General features: G+C 34.3%; 1 protein-coding gene across 1 annotated transcript in view; it reads left to right on the top strand.

The window, feature by feature from the left end:
- The window catches only part of AHR (aryl hydrocarbon receptor), a 50,338-nt gene that overhangs the window by 8,404 nt on the left and 21,067 nt on the right, over nt 1-20,867 (top strand). The window contains exons 2-3 of the mRNA XM_046021042.1: nt 2,507-2,694; nt 19,452-19,555. Of these exons, the coding sequence (XP_045876998.1) occupies nt 2,507-2,694; nt 19,452-19,555 (292 nt within the window). The remainder of the gene's footprint in view (nt 1-2,506; nt 2,695-19,451; nt 19,556-20,867) is intronic.

Below are 20,867 nucleotides of genomic sequence, written 5' to 3'. Positions count from 1 at the left end.
TTGGTTGGGGGAATGAGGCCAGACAACAGTTAAGGACCATAAAAGATCCAGAAGCCTTTTTTTTTTTTTTTTTTTTTTTTGCTGGGCTAAGGAACATGAACTGTGCAGAGCCACTGATAGGTTTGAATCGAGGAGTGACATGGATTTGTATTTCAGAAAGCGGTGCTAGCTTCGGTGAGAGCTGCCCTGCATTTTGTCCTCTCCATAGCCAGAGTCAGGTTAGTAAAATACAAGACTGGTCATGTAAATCCCAGCTGAAAGACGAGTCCTAGATACAAGTCTAACTTTATACCATTTCTGGGAGGAAATTTGCTGTTTGCTCTGTCTTCAACATTTTTTCATCAGACACCCACAGGGCTCACTCTTTGGCCATAGCTATGTCAGTGCTGCAGCAGAACACCAGAAACCCTTCCCGGCTCTCAAAACCAGCACCCTTGTCACTCCTTAATTCCTTCTCTTGCTTATTATTTTTCTTCTTAACACTTACCAGCCCCCAAAGTCTTATGTTTCTTCATTCATTTATTTATTTGTGTCTTCCACTGAAACGTAAGCTTCATGAGAACAGGAACTTTATTATGCATTGTTCACGGCTGAGTCCTCTGTGATTGGCCCATGGTAGGCCGTCACTGTTGCAAGAATGTGGCCTAACTAGCTTCCCCCTCTCCTCTCTCTTGCTCCTGGGCTTCACACTCCACACAGGGGACTTAACACAGTTCATCGTTTCTCAGTCCTGCCTCCTCCTGAAAACTCCTTCATTTTTAAAGGCCCATCTCAGATATCACCTTGTTTATAAAAATCTTTTTTCAAACCTTTGCTCACATACTTTGCTCCTATCATAATTTTTGAATATGTAGGAGAATGTCTTCCTAGACTACCCAGGACATGATAAGTACAAGGAAATATTTGTATTAACAAGTGATTAATCAGTACAGAATTACTCAGTGAGGTCGGCATGCGTTATAGGTGACATTTGGAATTCAGTTGAAATTAATCAAAGAAGTGTAAGATAACTTGAATTTGAGTATAAATGTTGTATGATTAGGGGAAAACATCTAGAGAAATAGTCACCAATTTCTGTTAAGTATGCAGTTATACAAACAGTCTGGAGAAAGTACCTCATTTATTTTGTATTTATGCCATATACTTTATCAATTTATTAACTCTTATTTTTGTAGAAATAACATAAACTGTAATAAAAATAGAAACAGACAAGTTCTAGAAATTTTTCGTTAGGGACAATATTAAAACATTTAAATTTTATATTGACTTGTTTATTTTTATATAAAGTATTCACCACATATGACATTGAAAACAAAGTATCTAGAAATATTTGTGATTAAATCAAATTAATAGCACTATATTCAAGCCAGTTTCTATTTTTAAGATACTATAACTTGAATTGTTGAAAATGTTTTTGCTTTCTCAATAAAAACTGGGGTGGGGGAGTCTTTGTTGTAAGAATACCCTACATAAGTTTTTATTTTCCTGGCAAACGGAAAGGTACAGAAGCATGATCTACTTTGCTTTATAATATCTTCTCTCTATTTCAGTATGGATGTCTGATGATCTGTAAATTCATTTTAAATAGTGGATATCTGCTGTGAAAACCTGGCTAAGGCCTTTGTGTGAAGTTACCCAGTTTCTCATTTCTAAGCTCAAGTTCTACTGCTAACCATAAATATCTTTTCTCTCTTATGAAAATCATGCTAACTGTTGGAGTTTCATCGAATTTTCTAATTGAGATATTAACTATGAAAGCTAATATCTATTTGGAATTATTGAGCGGTCCTAAAAGCAAAATTTGCCAGTAATCACAATTAACATCTGATATCTGTTGATCAATGAGTATAATTAACCAAAGTCAATTTTTTTTTTTTAATGTTGGAGAACCCCATTAGATGCTGGACGACCATCTGGAGGTACCAGAGGGCTTTGAATACTTGTTACTGACAGGATGAAAGTGTTAAATAGAGGAAGTTGAGGGTGATAAAGATAAGCTTTTTATTTAGGGTAGCTCTTATCTATCTACATCGTAAATTGTTCCAAGATGCTTCTTGTAGAAGATAGCAAAAGAAGCATAATTTTCACATAATTTATTACAGATTTCTTTTTTTCTTTCCATAACAATGGCAATTTTTAATTTTTTTGGTTTTTTTAATTTTTAATGGCATAAAATGGATTTGAAGAAAAATCCACTAGGATTTATTATTGGGAATCATGATACCACAAACGTATGAAGTAGAGGAAGTATGAGGTACATAAGTTGTACTCAGCCTTTTCTTAAGATGGGTACATAAGCTTTTAATAAAACATTATGAAGAATTTTACCTACTCCCTTGTTTTTCTTAATTAAGATACGAAAGGAATATTTTGAAAGGATTTATGTTAACTTGAAGTAGATTTTAGGTGTTTGTTTTATTAGAGAAATATTTAGGAGCTATAATACAACAGAAATTTTTGCTCTATCTAGTTTAAAGTATTTTGTGGTATTTTGTTTGTTTTTCAGTGTCAAGCCAATCCCAGCTGAAGGAATCAAGTCAAATCCTTCCAAGCGACATAGAGACCGACTTAACACAGAGTTGGACCGTTTGGCCAGTCTGCTGCCTTTTCCCCAAGATGTTATTAATAAGCTGGACAAACTTTCAGTTCTTAGGCTTAGTGTCAGTTACCTAAGAGCCAAGAGCTTCTTTGATGGTAAGAAGTTTTGTTTATTAATGTATGGTAAAATTTAAGTAACAAAGCCAAACTTTTAGTATTTCTAAAAATAAGTGTTCCAGATTCATTCATCAAAAAGATGCTGCCACTTAAATGACATGTGGTGTCATCCTTTGAAAATCATATGTTTGAATGTTATGCCCCTATTAATTCATCAGACTCCAATTCTCTTTCTTCCAATTCAAATTTTGAAAGTTTCTCTCTCTCCTTTTTTTTAATGGACCAAAACACATATACTATGACATATTTTTGCTGATTTCCTTCAATGTTTTGTGTAAATATTTCATTCTTTAAAGAATTTTTAAAATTTAAAATTTTAAAATTATGTACACTTCTACTTTATGTTAACTGTGTAATTTACTCCAGAAAATGCCCTTAAATTTTTTTTTCCACCAGAAAGAATATGTTATTATAGGAGTCAGTAGAATTGGATTTCACTCTCCATTGTGCCAATGACAAACTATTCAATTTTAATCAACCCACTTAGTTTCCCTATACCTCATTTTACTCAGCCCTGAAGTTAGTGATTTGAGCTAGGTGGTAACCTTTTAACTATATATTATTTCATAGTATTTTAAATGGAAGTTTTTGTTTGAAGATAATGTTTCAGTGTATCTTCTCGTGTAAAATAATTCCTCAGTTTCTCCTTTTATCTGTTTATAAGTAAGACATAGGTTTTTTTTTTTTTTCTTTTTTTTCAGGAAGTGTTCAGTCTTTTAAATATATCATGTTATTTTACAAACAGCAGTAAAGAATTAATGGTGGAAATCTCAGTGGCCTGTCAGGGCTTCTCAAACTTTAACGTGCTTAAAAATCACATAGGGATCTTGTTAAAATGAAAGTTCTAATTCTGTAGGTAATTTCTGGTGGTAGCCAGAAATTTTGCATTTCTAACAAGCTCTCAGATGCTGCGGCTACTGCTGCCCTAGACACATTTACAGATGCTTGAATTTATAATTTGTGTTTAGAATATTGCAAAACAGTTATTTCCCTTTAGGTTTATATTTAAATGGTTTGAGTGCTTTAGTCTGGACATTTTTTTTTCTTTGCTTGCGGTGTATGTTCTTTATCTTGGATGAAAGCCATGTTGTTTAACAGTTGTGGTTTGGGCAATATACATTTATACGAGGATGACCCTTTCAGGGAAGATTATGCGGTTCAGGGCTTATAGTGACACTTAAATTTTTTCTGACCTATCAAGTCTTTGTGTTTTCCGTTTTCATCTACACCAGATCCTTCATCTTGGAGATGGATGTGGTATTCAGTGATGTGCGTGTGTATGTTTATCAACTAAATAGTCATTTTGTGATAGCACTAGGACTAGAACCCTGGTTTCTAGATGCCCTGTGTTGTTTTTCCGAACCATATGACAGTTACTTCTCTTTTCTAGGAATCATTTATATAGTGCAGTCCTGAAGACTTTCCCCGATCTGTGGCTCTCAAAGTGCCGTCCCCAAAAAGCAGCAGTAGTGTCACCTGGGAACTGTTAGAAATGCCAGGTCTTGGGTACTACCCTAGACCAGCAGAGTCAAACTCCGGTCGAGTGGTGGGGTTAGATGCATGTGGCAGTTTGGGAGCCCCTATTGAGACTGTAACCTCAAAGCCACTCCTGGCTTTGTGGAATGCTATCCTAACCCTCAGCGTTTGTTCACGTGCGGTGCTCATGGCTTGATCTTTGGGTGGAGGGGTTCCGTGACATGTAGGATGTGGTCCCTTACTTAGAGATTTTACGGCCTAGAAGCCAGAGAGATGTTATTCCTTGACTCTGGTAAAGATGAATTGATGTTAGTCATTTGCCTTTTTCTTTTTCTGCTCCTCTGTAATGGGAAATCAAACAATAATATGTTAAAAAGTGAAAAAAAAAAGTATTTTTTGTGCTCTGTTTAAAAGTGATGGATCAGGATTGAAGCAGCTTAGCGAGTAGCCAGCTGCCATTTAAGTATTAAAATCATTACTGTTTTCTAGGCAGTGTGTATGTGTATATGTGTGCGCGCGCATGTGCTAATTAAGATAATATATGCATATTTAATGTATAAATTTATATATACATATGCATATATATGTGTGTATATTTTTTTCATGGTTAGACATGTCTGTCCTGTTCAGTACCTCAAGTAAAGGACATTTTAAGCCTACCTTATAAAGACTGCAATAACTTAGCAGGGCTCGTTATGGAGTTCTTAGGTGTTAAAAATTATTTTCTTAACTTTTCATTAATAAGTTTATTTTTTATTCTGGTTCAGTGTATTTAACAGAAGGATCTTATTACCCTATTTGTGTCATTCCTTCATCAATTATATTACCTTTAATTTTAGGTCCTTTGCATTACTGATATTTTAACTTCATTATATATGAGAATAACGCGGAAAGCCTATTAAAACTTAGCAGATTCTAGGGCATGTTCCTCTTATGCTGATTCTTTGTGCTTCCTATGTAGAACCAGGGAATCTGTATTTTTCGTATGCATCCTAGGTGAATCTGAGACACTGATTTAACTTGGCTTTGATTATGTCTGAATTACTTAAATTTTTTTTTCTTTGCCTTCAGAAAGACAAACTGAAATGTATAAAATTTTGGGAAGACTGTAAATGTGTTTGCTTAGGTTTCAGTGGAGTGCATACCCTAAGTAGTTTCTTAGGTTGTTCAGTACAGGTACAGAATTAAGTGGAAGGTGAGGGAAATAATCAGTAGAAAACATCCCATAGTCTTCTCCAGACCTCCATGATCTAGGAAGGCAGTGCGGTAGTTTGAAAGGACAAAGAATAAATTTTTCAAGATAATTCCTAAGACCTGAACATATACTAAGTGGTGCAAATAAGGAGACTTGAAGCATGTTGACTGATGAGGATTTTTATGTGTAGTTAAAGCCAGTCTCCCGCTATTAGGGAAACAGTATAGCGAAGTGAAGGGAAGCTCTAAGTGAATAACAGGATGCAAACAGGGGGTGTGTGAATTCCTGCGGAAAGAACAATATAAACGAGTAATCATACAATCTTGTTAGAAAGGAAACTCAAGTTTTACTGTAACAATAGATATTTTTCCAAGAAAATACATCTATTTATTGCGAGTTTAAATAATCCAGGTTGGGTGGATCTTCTTAAACTCTGGAGCTGTGACCTTACTGCTCCGACCGTCTGAAAAGAGCACTTCTAGTTTAAGTACAATAATATCTATCCATTTCTAATTAATCAAAAGATTGTGAAATATAACTTTGAAGTACTTGAACAGGATTTAGTTATTTTTCAGTTATGGTAAAGTAAGAAGCAATTTCTTCGTAATATTAATTGCACTTTATTCTAAACGGTACGGGTGCTGAATTCACAAAAAAAGAAAAAGAGGGAGAAAAAGATTTCTGTTCTCTAATAGTTCTAATAGTGTCTCAGCAACTGTGACAAATAGAGTACGGGAAACCCTTTAGAAATGTACCTATTCAATATTATTAATTCAGTACTTAGGTAGCATTTTCAAGGGAAGTAAGAAGATCTGAAGTTTTGTTAGATACTGGTTTTGGTTTGAGCTGAAGAACTAATTGAGAAAATCTTCAGATGTTTAATCCTTGAAAACTCTTGAACTGTATATCTTCTAGATAATGAAGAGACTCGTCAGGAAATTATTTTTTACTTCATACTCTGTTTATGCTGCAGATGAGCTAATCATTATAAAATTTTTCATTTTTATATTATCATGCTGTGGTTTTTCTGGTGTACTTAAAAGTACTGCACCTGTTTCACTAAATATAATGGAAACTCCTTGGGAATATTATGTATCCTGTATCTTAAGCACTTAGAGCAATGTCTGACCCATGGTAGGTGGTCAGTAAATATTTATTATCTCAGTTTCACTAACTTACATCTGAAAGACAATGTAAAATGCAAAAATTGAAATTCTAGATTATGTACTTAAAAATACAGGTCTGGAACTTACTGTAAGACGTTAATATTTTGCTCTTTCAGATAATCTGTTAGTAGCCAATTATAGTTATTCATTCCATCAGTTATTTTAGTCTCTATAAATAAACAGATGTGAGAAATATTTTATGGAATTATAGCAGTAGAATTTTGTACATGGCCTCCGATTGGCTGGCTCGTACAGTGAAACGTGTATAAGGATTTAAGGATGCAAATGTGAAAGCTACATACATCTTTTTAGGACAAATTAGTATCAACTGTTACTGTTCTCAAATCAGGCCCTTTGCATTCGTTAGCTATCTCTTTGCTCCTTTGCCTTCTCTTTACGGGTATTATCTTGTTCGTGGTTCACTGGTTGTTTTCTTCTTCGTTGGATGCTCCTTTTGTACCTCCCAGCAGTCTGGCAATCTTGGTACTTTTAAAATTTTTGTCAGCATAGATGGAATGTACAAATAGATTCAGTTTTTTAAAAAAAAAATCACTCCCTTTGTAAATTTGATAGGTTAAAAATTCCAGAATAAGGTAATACTTTATTATTAGTTTCTGCACAGTGGACACATGTAGACATGTTTTAAGGATTAATAACCTCAATATATTAATAAGGAGAGACTAATTAAAATAGCAAAAGCTGTTTAAGTTCTATTCAGTTTCCACAGTAACAATACTCTTCTATATTACCTACTTTTTTCCCGGAAGACTTCTCGAAATTATGTATCTTCGAGGTTTCTCCGTAGCATCTTTAGTGTTTTTTTAGAAAATAAATACCCCAAATCCAAAATTGATGTTTTCTGATGTTGTTAATTAAACATGGTAAAGGGCCATTTTTGCCTCTCAAGACGGATTAAGTCAGTGCAGACCTGAAGACAGTTAAATGACCAAATGGAGCTGTGATCTGACAAGTCAGTGTGGACTTAGGTCCTGGAAATACGGGCTGAAATCCTAAAATCTTTAACTTTATTTTCAGTCTTTTTCACCAAATTCTAGAATGTTAAGATTAAACCTTGCTTTGTTATAAAAAGAAAAGTGGAGCCTTAAACTCACAAAATAGGTTTTGTTTTTGGTTTGGGGTTGGTTTTGTTTGTTTGTTTTGCACAAAATGAGTATTAAACTCAAATACCATGTTACCTCTGAGAGGGAAGATATCTAATAAGTTTAAATAGCTTAATGACTATGATCAATAATAGTTTATTGGGGAGACTAGGATTTGGATGGTTATAGTCCAGCCTCTGAAATTGGTTGATATGAAGGGAAAGGCTTGTTTCCTCCCGTATTGTGTCTCTTAGTGCGAGGTCAAACAGCGGACATTGGGCTTGTTGACCAATCGGAATCAGTATGGTAATCTTTTATTCTTAGAAAGAGCAGTTGCAGCACATAAAAAAATTTGGGTTAGATTTCATTATCACTTTTTAAAACATGCATCATTATGTGTTTGTGTTTAAATTATTTTACCTTTGGACAACATCCCCAAAATTAAAAACATGGGTATGGTTAATTCATATCTCTGCTGAGACCCAAGTATCTAAGGAGGTAGAAAAGGCAGAAAAGTTTTCTTTTAGTGAGGCAATAGTAGGGATCAGTGGCATGAAATATTTGTTATTTCAGTAAAATATTCATAGTACATATCACACCACTAAAATTTAATTGTTAGCTGTGAGGTTTTTTACTTCCTCCATTATATCTAAGTCATGGATTATTCTCTGTGGCATCTTTAGAACTGAGGTCTATAAATTTAATCTGTGGTAAGGAAACTTAGAAACAAGAAAGAGATAATTTTGTCTAGGTTTTAGGAAGCCTGACAGAAGTGAGTTTGGGGATCTGAGTTTCTAATTCCCAGCTCCTGCCTTTATAGGAACAGTTAGTTTCTGGTTAGTTTAAGAACTAGGTGACAGAGGAGAACAACATCCAATTCTTGAATCATTACACATACTTAAAACAACCATCATTTTATAAAGTGTAGTAATATTTACATATTGGAATGTCCTAAATTCACAAAGTCAAAAAATGCCCTGAGAGGGGTTGATGACAACAGGTAACTTACATGATGTGATGAGCTAACATTTATTCAATCTCATTGTTTACCAGGGATCTTTGTTGACTTTATTTTAAATTTAAAAATTATCTGTGCTCTTTTCTTCATCTTCCTTTTTTTAGTTATTTAACAGTTCTTTCCAGTTCATTAGGTTTTCAAAAGAGAGCTATTGTGTTTATTCATCTTCAGCTTGTGTGTTTCTCTGGATTTCAATCCCATTTTGCTGTCTGTGTAATCCAGAACACTATCTTGAGAAACATACATGTGAAAAATGAGTTTGAACAAGCAGAGAAATGAATTATATAAAAAGCACTTGTGAAGGTTGAAGCTTTTTAAAGTTTGGTGGTTTTATATGTATGCTTTTCATTCATGGGATTTGTATGCTACTTTTATCTGCATTGCTCTACTTTTAAGTCACTGTATACCAAATAGTTTACAAAAATTTTGGTATCAAAGTATTACAGCTAATATGATTTCTTAATTCTAGAAATATCTGTGGTGGTTTGCCTAAAAGATGAGCACATTCAAAATCATCATATAGTATTGAGTTTCTTTTATCTCTGGTATTATCTACTTTTTTATAATTGAGCCTTTTCCCCCCTAGAATTCATATTCTAAAGCATGTAACTAATTACAACATTCATGATAGCTTCCATAATTAAATCTATAAAATTTATAAATTCTTTTAAATTTTAATGCATGGCCTTTATTCTCAAATCTATGCAAATTGAAACATGGTTGAATAAAAAGAATAGTAGAATATTCTTATTGAGTCTAGTTGAAGTAGTATTTAAATCCTGGCTCTTACATTTAATAATATGATCTTTTTGGATAAGGAATTTAATTTCTCTCTTCTTCAAATATTCTAACTTGTAAGATTCATTAGGTTCTATGAATTTTTTAAAATTTATTCTAGAGAGAGCATGAGCAGGGGTGGAGGGGCAGAGGGAGTGGGAGAGAGAGAATCTCAAGTAGGCCATGTGCTCAACACAGAGCTGGGATGCTGTGGGGTTGATCTCATGACCCTGAGATCATGACCTGAGCTGAAATCAAGAGTCAGATGCTAAACCAACTGAGCCACCCAGGTGCCCCAGATTCTATGAATAAATTTAGTATTTTATGATATTTTATATAGGATATATTTATCATTGAGTATTCATTTGCTTTGACAAGTATTTTCAAAAAACAGGTAGTTAATTTGTTTGACTTTTTTGTGTGTGGCTTTGTGATCTGGTTAATAGAAATCTACAACATCTTCCCGTTACAGTGTTTTAGAAACTGTATTCATATAGAGCACAAAATTGATCACTTTAGAGCCTGTGATGAAATGCAGTTATGTTACCCCTAATCATTTTATGTAGTAGTCATGTTTATGTCTTTTTTTTTTTTAAGATTTTATTTATTTACTTGACAGAAAGAGATCACAAGTAGGCAGAGAGGCAGGCAGAGAGAGAGAGGGAAGCAGGCCCCCCGCTGAGCAGAGAGCCCGATGCGGGACTCGATCCCAGGACCCTGAGATCATGACCCGAGCCGAAGGCAGCGGCCCAACCCACTGAGCCACCCAGGTGCCCTTATGTCTTATTTTTAAATTAGGCTCTTATACGGCTTTTCTACTTTTTGATCAACCATTTTAAATCAGTAACTGAAATTCATTTATTCATAGCTGGAGATTTAGATTTTGGAGTCATTGTAATATAGTGGGAATAATACTCTAAATTATAAAATTGAATAAAATATTCCAGAGGAGAGCAAATAGAATAACAGGAAAAATATCAGAAATGAGATATTTTAAGTATGAGCAGAGGTTGAGGAAAGCAAATCTGTGTGTATATAGAATATAAAACTGTGCTGAGGTGATAGTTTGCATAAAGGTGCCTTCATTTGGTGTTTCAAGTTCTTACATTAGGGGTCAAAAGAAAATTGCACTTGAAAGTATAAACTAAAATTAAATTAAAGTCCATACAAAAAAATCATAGTACTACAGGAGTAGTATTATGGTCCTTGATTGTCCATAGAAGCCAGAAAACCATTTAAGTATTTGCGGCGGGAGGCTGAGAAAGGAAACAAGCAGTCACATCAAATCAATTTAGCCTAAAATTATGTTGGATTATTCTGGTTTCTTCTAGCCTCAAATTTTCTCATATTAGGTGGGGGTGCCTTTTATGGTCAGTTTTACAGATATTCTTTTGTCAGCTGGATTGTTGGTAGTCCCTGGTGTCATATGTCTTGGTCTGTATGTTACGGAGGCAGCATTCTTTCTCTTTAATTTAGCATGGTGGAGGGAGATTGTCATAGAACAAAAGCACTGACAAGCAGGAGACGTGGAGGCTAATGCTGTGGCCTTAGAGATGACCTTTAACCTCACTGTTGCCCAGGGTCTTCATCTCATCAGCATGGACAGTAAGAATGCTTGTGTGCCCCATGCTTTAAGTTTGTGGTGGATTTATCCTAAAAAATGAAATGTGTGAAATCAGTTTTATAATTAAAATTGTTATATAAATTGTAATTATTTCTTGCGGAATACTGATATTTTACTTGTTTTAATGGATAATTTTGTGGTCATTGTGGAATATGCTTAGAGGCCTTTCAGACCTGGTCACCATATCATCTGACAATTTCTTGAATTAATTTTGTATTTTGACTTAGAGATGGAAATTTGCTAATAAACTTTTTAGCCTTTTAGCATAATATGTAATAACTTATTCCCCCATATTGTTTCCTTTTTCAGAAGTGGCACACACTTAAATCTAGACAATTTATTTAGGGAGAGGTGACATGGCTTGCTTTGGTGAGGCTATAAACGCTGGGCATAGTGCCTACTTGCTGTATTTGTATACATACAGAATTCTAATTCTTTGTGTCAGTCTTATATTTTGTGCTTCTGTTTTGATCTTTGTAAAATTGGCATTGAGTTATTTCCTGAAGACATTCATATTAATAAGAGCACTCTTTAAGTAGAGGAATAATAATTTTAGAAATTAATAAAGCAATGAGATCTGTAACATTTTTGAGTTACTTCCAAAACTGTGAATTTCCAAGATCATGAATTTCTGAAGTCACTGGTTCTTAAAATATGGCACCTGGTCCTCAGCATCATTTGGGAACTTCTTAGCAATGCAAACCATAAAACCCCACCCTAAACCTCCTAAATCAGAAATTTTATTTATTTATGTTTTTTATTTTATTGTGTTATATTAGTCACCATACAGTACTTCATTAGTTTTTGATGTAGTGTTCCATGATTCATTGTTTGTGTATAACACCCAGTGCTCCATGCAATACGTGTCCTCCTTAATACCCACCACTGGGCTAACCCATCCCCCTACCCCCATCCCCTCTAAAACCTTCAGTTTGTTTCCTGGAGTCCACAAGTCCACAGTCTCTCATGGTTAGCCTCCCCTTTGATTCCACCCCCCTCCTTCATTTTTCCCTTCCTGCTCCTAATGTCCTCCATGCTATTCCTTATGTTCCACAAATAAGTGAAACCATATGATAATTGTCTAGGTAAAGCAGAAATTTTAGAGTGAAGTGCAGCAATGTGTTTTAATAGCCATAGCCTTCCTGTTGATTCTAATGTCTGGAATTTTGAGAGTCACTGCTCTACTTGATTAAAGTCTGCTGCAGAATGCAGTTTGAATTCCACTCTCGTATATGTGGAAAGCTCAGTGCAACGCCTTCCCCACTGAAAAGGTAAACTAACTGCTCTTGTTGGTTCTGTTAATTCAGTGACCTAACACAGTTGCATAGGATTGTATATAACGAAATGTGAAAGTGGGAAAATGTTAAACGTCTTTTGAAGTTGGTTTCCACTTAATTGAGAGCTGGAATAGGTGTAACTTTTAAGGACTTACTCAGCTTTAAGATGATGTTTTTTTAGATTTGCTAAAAAGACCGTAAACTACGGTTATGCAACCTACATTCAATCATAAAGATAGAAACAAACATTTGCATTTTTAAAAACCTGAATTTAGTTTCATTCTGCCTTGGTGATTAGAAATTTCTAGGTAGGAAAACAAAACAAAACAAAACTCTAGTATCATCAGAAACTATTGTATAAACTGTGTAGACCTAATCTTTGTGTTTCAGAAAACTTAGGCTATGGTGTAGTCTTCTTTAGTTTCAGACTCTTCCTTCTTCCCCTCAAAAGAACACTATATTTACAAGCAAAAACTTTGTGTTGAAATGAAATATCTCTCTCTTACCCCAAAGCACATAGATGAACCTCTCCTTAGGTACACTTAATATATTATTTGTAAATATTAGTTCATCCTGGACAAAGCTAGGACTGTTTTCTTTATTTTTGAGAAATATTGTATTACTTAACTCTTTCTAATTTATAGAAGTTTATGTGGTTGAATTTTATAGTGATAGCTTTGCTTTCTTTTATGTTTCTATCACTGAGGGAATGGAATTTAACTTTTTCTGCCAGAAGTAATAAAGGAGATGATAAATATTATTATAAAATAAATTTAATTTGTATCAACACAAAGAGATTTAAAAGTCTTATGCTTTTTCCTGGCACAAGATATTTACCATGTCATCTTTCTGTTTAATTGAAAACTATAGTAACATTCAAAATATAGTTTACCACATGCCAGTATTTCTCCCTTATGAATTTCTCTGTTGAACGATTCAGAGCATGTTTTTCAAAGAGGAAATAGTTGGCTTGTAGGGAGAAGTGGAAATCCAAGCTTAGATGTATAAGGAAGGAAAATGCCATATAGGAAATGGATATGGTTAAATACTTGTGGGAAAAAGACTTTAATCAGTCGGTAAAATGACCATTTGATAATGCTCTGATAATATTTACATTCTAGATTCCTTCATCAGTTAGATCAAATTCTTGTATAGTTGCTTCACTGATCTCTCAAAGAGGAAATAGTTGAAATATTTCAGTGCTTTATTATCTTAATATTCCACAGGCTGTCTAAAGTCAGACCTTCATATTTTGGAAGGTATAGTGTTCTTGCAGATGGGGAGGATTTTATCAAATGTCTGTTTGTTATAGCAAATGCTTCTCAAGTAGCAGAATTGGCTGTGACTTATTTTCAGATACTACATTTTGTTCCTATCAAATGTGAATTTAATTCTAGTGATGTAATGTTTAAAGTGTCCTGTGCAATTTGATTATGCATATAATTTTTATAATAACTTACAATTGTGAAGTACTTTCAAATCTATGTTGTATAGTCATCATAGCAGTCCTAATAGATTCTCATTTTTAGTGTCTCTTAATGTTTTTTTAGTGTTTTTTAAATTATTTTTATTAACATATAATGTATTATTTGCCCCAGGGGTACAGGTCTGTGAATCATCAGGCTTACACATTTCACAGCACTCACCATAGCACACACCCTACCCAGTGTCCATAACCCAACCACCCTTCCCTACCTCCTTACCCCCAGCAGCTCTCAGTTTGTTTCCTGAGATTAAGAGTCTCTTATGGTATGTCTCCCTCCAGAGCCCATCTTGTTTCATTTTTTCCTTCCCTACCCCCCACAACCCCCTACTCTGCCCCTCAAATTCCTCATATCAGGGAGACCATAAGATAATTGTCTCTCTGTGATTGACTTATTTCGCTCAGCATAATACCCTCTAGTTCCAACCATGTCATTGCAAACAGCAAGATTTCATTTCTTTTGATGGCTGCATAGTATTCCATTGCATATATATACCACATCTTCTTTATCCATTCATCTGTTGATGGACATCTAGGTTCTTTCCATAGTTTAGCTGTTGTGGACACTGCTGCTATAAACGTTCAGGTGCACATGCCCCTTGGGATCACTACGTATGTATCTTTAGGGTAAATACCCAGTAGTGCAGTTCTGGGTCATCGAGTACCTCTAGTTTCAGCTTTTTGATGAACCTCCATGCTGTTTTCCAGAGTGACTACACCAGCTTGTATTCCCACCAACAGTGTAGGAGGGTTCCCCTTTCCACATCCTCACCAATGTCTGTCGTTTCTTGACTTGTTAACTTTAGCCACTCTGACTGGTGTGTGGTGGTATCTCATTGTGGTTTTGATTTGTATTTCCCTGCCGAGTGATGCGGAGTACTTTTTCATGTGTCTGTTGGCCATCTGGAGGTCTTCTTTGTGGAACTGTCTGTTCATGCCTTCTGCCCATTTCTTGATTAGATTATTTGTTCTTTGGGTGTTGAGTTTGATATGTTCTTTATAGATTTTAGATACTAGCCCTTTATCTGCTATGTCATTTGTGAATATCTTCTCCCATTCTGTCGGTTGTCTTTTGGTTTTGTTGACTGTTTCCTTTGCTGCACAAAAGCTTTTGATCTTGATGAAGTCTTGATGAAGTCATTTTTGCCCTTGCTTCCCTTACCTGTGGTGATGTTTCTAGGAAGAGGTTGCTATGGCTGAGGTGGAAGAAGTTGCTGCCTGTGGATTTTGGTGGATTCTTTTCTCACATTGAGGTTCTTCATCCACTTTGAGTCTATTTTTGTGTGTGTGATGTAAGGAAATGGCCCAGTTTCATTCCTGTGCATGTAGCTGTCCAATTTTCCCAACACCATTTGTTGAAGAGACTGTCTTTTTTCCATTGGACATTCTTTCCTGCTTTGTCGAAGATTAGTTGACCATAGAGTTGAGGGTCTATTTCTGGGCTCTCTATTCTGTTCCATTGATCTATGTGTCTGTTTTTGTGCCAGTACCATGCTGTCTTGATGACAGACTTTGAAGTCTGGCATTGTGATGCCACCAACTTTGGCTTTCTTTTTCAACATCCATTTGGCTATTCAAGGTTTTTTCTGGTTCCATATAAATTTTAGGATTATTTGTTCCATTTCTTTGAAAAAAAAAATGGTATTTTGATAGGGATTGCATTAAATGTGTGGGCTGCTTTAGGTAGCATAGGCATTTTCACAATATTTGTTCTTCCAATCCATGAGCATGGAAATTTTTTCCATTTCTTTGTGTCTTCCTCAATTTCTTTCATGGGTACTTTATAGTTTTCTGAGCACAGGTTCTTTGCCTCTTTGGTTAGGTTTATTCCTAGGTATCTTATGGTTTGGGGTACAGTTGTAAATGGGATTGACTCCTTAATTTCTCTTTCTTCTGTCTTGCTGTTGGTGTATAGAAATGCAACTGATTTCTGAGCTTTAATTTTATATCCTAGTGTCAGCTTTTCTTCAAGATTTGAGGGTATATCAACTCAGCATATAGCCCATTATCTCTATTCTGGGCTGTAAATTGTGGTTTCCGGCATTACTTAGGTACTGTACTTCTTATTTTAGCTCTAACGAGAATTTGGTATCATTGTCCTCACATTTAGATGGAGACACTACAGGTCACAGGTGGTTGGCATAGGGAAGAGGTCCAGCATTTGGTTAATAACTGCGTGAACATGTAGGGTCAGGCTACCTGGGTTTAATCAAGGCTCTGTTACTTCAAATTCTGTGACCTGGAGACAGTTTCGTAACTCAAGTCTCAGTTTCACTGAAAGGACAAAATAATACCAGTCTCATAAGGTATTATTATAAAGATTAATGAGATCTAATATATGGAAACTTGTTGGCATACAGTATGTGCCCAGTAAGTATCACATATTATTACTAAAGAAATTATTTAAAGTCACTTAGATGGTAGGAAGGATACTGGTGACAGTACCTCACGTCATCTTACTCTTCCTTTCTAATCAAGACAAGAAATGTATACATGAAAGTGACTAGTATTAAGGTAGTTTTAACAATTTTAAGAAGGTCAAGAAATAGAGGAAAAACTTCAAGGAAGGGCAAAAATTGCACAGTTTGGGTCAAGAGACCCCAACATAAAATAAGATTCCTTAGAAGTCACATTAGTATATTTTTAAGATGAGAATGCAAAGGGAATTCATCTTTCCTGGACTCATCTTTGCACAGTATTTACCTAAACCCTTTACTAATTATTAACCTTAAGCATAAGAACAACAGAAATATTTTTAGAAGAGCTCCGTAGTGATCCTTCCTGAGTGTGCAGTTGTCACTTTTCCTACTTAACGTATTAAATATTTAACCTCCCAACATTTACACCTGTAAGCACTGTTGTTTGAAAAGTTTGTTCTCTTTATTTTTTCATTCTAGTTCCTGTGATACTTTAATTAAACCCTATTGTGCTACTTAATGTTTCTGACTTTCTTTTCTAGTTCTTTAATTCCTAACTTACATTCCCAACTAAAGGCAGAGTCTGTCTGATGTCTGAGTATGTTGGCCAACATCACCAATACAAGGCCAGAAACAAATCGTAAATTACTCTGAAATGAATGGTCTTAGTGGTCCTGTAACTCTAGTTAGAACTGACATCAATTCTATTAACTAAAAATTAATTTTAAAAGATTCCTAATTTTAAATTTTAAAATTTGATACTAGTAACATCTATCCATTTTTACAATTACTTTGCTGCTTTTTGCAATGTGAGGGTTTGGGTTTTGTTGTTTTCTTTTTAATGATAAATCTTACTGGTATTTGCTATAACTCTTAAATGTTGCCTCATACTGGAGCTTTTGGAAAAGTAACAGTGTAGTTAACCCTGACATTGTAAAGTTTTAATGGATTCAGTGAAATTTGCCCATTAGAGAGCAAGCAGCAGCAGAACAGGAAGGGAGAAAAGCTCTTTTTCTCTTCTTTTCAGTGAGAAATATTAAGCATTTCCTTTGGTCTTGATTAACTGTTAGATCAATTTATGTACTTCAAACTATTTTTTTGGCCTAAGGAAATATGTTCTCTGGCCTTTTGAAATTGTTACATTCAGAGGCCAAGCTTTTGGCCTCTTCTTTAAAAGCGGTGTGTTTCAGGTTCTGCAAAGGCAAGAACTTGGCATGAGATTACAGTGTGACACATGCACTGATTTACCAGAAAATAGACTTCAGCATGAACATGTGTTATATGTGAGGCTTTGCTCAAACTGAGAGAAAATCTGGTTATTAGTAAATCTCGTTTTTCACTGAGCCAGATTATCTTTGGTACAATAAAAATCTAATGAAATAAGTCTTGAATGTCAAAGTCCATTTCGTTTAATGATTTCTCTTATTTAAATAGTGAAGGTTAATAAATAGATAAGAAAACTGGAAATATATTGTAATTGTATTGAAAAAGTTATACTTTATAACAAGATAGTCTACAGGATGGGAAACACTGCTAATAATTAAAGTCACCGTTTATTGAACTACTGCTGAACTGCTGTATGCCAGGAACTTCACATATATTCTCATTATTCTTCACAATAACCCGGCAAGATGGTTTTTTGCTGTTTGTTTTCAGTTACCAGTTCAAATATTGGGACATAGGCTCAGAGAGCCTACATGTTTAGTAGGTTGCAGAACTAAGATTCAAACTTAATTCTGTCATTTACCAATACTAAATGAAATGACATTTGAGAGTGCTTAGGAAAGTTCTAAGTAAGTACACTATGGCTGTTATTACTCTTCAGAGATGTTGCCTCCTAGACTAGACACACACAAGCAGGTACACACATCCACACACACGTGCAATGAAGAAGAGAGATGGGAGGGGAGGAGAGAAAGCCTTACAACCTGCTACCTCCAGAGGCATCCCGCCATGACATCAAACTTTCCCTTACATACACAACCCACAAGCAGTTAGAAGATAATAATGAAGAAGAAACCACTTTAGAAGTTGGAATGTGTAGGAATAATCATAAAAATTAACATTCAAATCTGTTTTGAAAACAACTTTAAAATACTCTGGTGGGACAAAAAAATGCAGATTTGAACAGAAGGAAACACATATGTGTTCTTGGATAGAATGATTCAAAAATCATAAATATGTTAATTCTCCCTGAGTTGCAGCCATCAAAGGAAATGAAATCTTACTATTTGCAATGACATGGATGGAACCAGAGGGTTATGTTAAGTGAAATATGTCAATTGAAGAAAAACAATTATCATATGATCTCGTTGTTATGTGAAATTTAAGAAACAAAACAGGATCATAGGGGAAGAGAGGAAAAAATAAAACAAGACAGAAGTAGAGAAGGAGACAAAACATAAGAGACTTTTAATCATAGGAAACAAACTGAGGGTTGCTGGAGGGAAGGGGGTAACTGGGTGATGGACATTAGGAGGGGACATGATACAGTGAGCACTGGATATTATGTAAGACTGATGAATCAGAGACCTGTAACCCTGACACCAGTAATTATATACATAAATAAATATAAAAACAAAACAAAAACAAAAAATCCACCTTAAAAGAAAAAGTGATACCAACACTTTGGAAAAAAAATTCTTCATGAGTTCATTTATAAATTTAACAAGCTTCTAGTAACAATACTAACTGCTTTGTACTCTAAAGCTAGACAGGAGGATTCTAAACTTAAAGGAAATATATTTCATAATAAGGCTGATGGTTGATTCTTTCTCCTCATCACTGCAAGTTCACTGTTTAGATCTATATACAGATACTTAAATCTTTTTTACAGTTTATGTTCTGAGGAACCTTATTCTCATAAGTAAAGGAGTAGGAGTGAGAAGAGCTTTTATAATGCCACCATGCAGTTCTTTAAAACCCTTAAGTTATATGCCAGAAATCATAATGAACTCATTACCAATGATTTTTAATAAATTATTTTATTATTTTTAATAAATTATTTGTAATTATTTTTAGCAATCTGTCCACTGATTTGGAAACCACTCATTGACAAAAGATTATTTACTTAGTACTAACGGGCAACAATATTTTAGATTGTGTCTTCGTGAGGCATATAGAGATTTTCCATGATAGTCCTTTGAAATCAGTTATTTGGGAAAGTACTTACTATTATCATTGCTTTTCCCTTTTCTCCATAGTTGCATTACAGTCCTCCCCAGCCAACAAAAATGAAGTCCAGGAAAACTGCCGAACAAAATTCAGAGAAGGCCTGCATTTGCAAGAAGGAGAATTCTTACTTCAGGTAAATTCTGGTAAATAGAGTTTCTCATAATAAAGACATGGTAAATGAAAGATTAATGAATCAGTCTTTTAGTTACTCCAGTTTATTTAGAACTCACCCAGTGTTTCATGTCACTTTTATCCTAACTGCAGTAATGGTGTAATGCTAGTATATGAAAAATGAAAAAATGTAATTGTATCAAATAGATTAGAAGTCTACTTAGTAATTTCCCTGTTGTATTTCTTTAACTATCAAGACCTCCTAGATTATTTTAAAGGTTCTCATTTAAGACATTGAATTTATATATGCTTTTTCAGGAATAAAGCTTTATTAAAACAGTTAATTGTATTTATTTAATAGTTCAAAATTGTTCTTAACCTGAATTTTATTTTTCAGTGCATTTCGTAACTGTATTATGTATAATACAGTATTACGTAACTGTATAACTCTTAGCTATGGGGTCTGTCTTATCACATGCTAAAGATTTTCTCAGTAACTAGAAGCCCTAATTTTTGCTTTAGAACTCAGAATATTTTAATTTTTTTAATTTTTAAAAATATATTTTAATTTTTTATGCTCTATTTCTTGAAACTAATATGATGCTTGATTCTGAACTAAAATTCTCAGGTATTTTCTTTGTTGAAAAAAAGATAAGAATGGAGATATGTGCTGTGATATATGCTATTACTGTTATGTGATCATTTTTGGTTCCACCCAGTGAATGGGGTGAAGAACCCAATTTGCCATCATGACAAAAATAGCCATAACTTGTAGTAACTCCATTGATGCATTCTGAAAATGCTTATGTGTAACCCAACAATTTGTAACATTTTTTTATTATTTTTGTAATCGTGAAAATTAACTCTTGTCCTCATTAGGTTAAACAAATTAAATATATTCAAGCATGAGTCTTCTTTCTATCCCTGGCTGATGACTTTTAAGCATATAATAGCTTGAATCATAAAGACTCTTTATTCAGGTCATAGGAAAACATTTTTATAATAGCTGCTTTATGTGATTAAACACACACCTTGCCTTATAAAGTAATAAGGAAGTCCTTTATTTCAAGTGAAAATAAACAAATATGGAATGCTTAACATTTGGTAAAGCTGTTTAAATTATGGGCCAATGATTTTTTTCCCTCCTAGAATATTTAGGCAAATTATAAACATATTCTATGTCAAGGACAGAGAATAAAAATAATGCTAATGCAAGACTAGTGTCTTTTTTAATTATCTAAAAATTGGAAACATTTAGGTATTTAAAATAAATGCATCTGTTATGAATTATATTGGTTATCACTTGTAAATAGATTTCCGATAGGAAGCATCGC

Source organism: Meles meles, chromosome 10 (assembly GCF_922984935.1).
Source record: "Meles meles chromosome 10, mMelMel3.1 paternal haplotype, whole genome shotgun sequence".
In the NCBI taxonomy this organism is placed as follows: domain Eukaryota; kingdom Metazoa; phylum Chordata; class Mammalia; order Carnivora; family Mustelidae; genus Meles; species Meles meles.
This window is presented reverse-complemented; position numbering and strand designations above follow the sequence as displayed.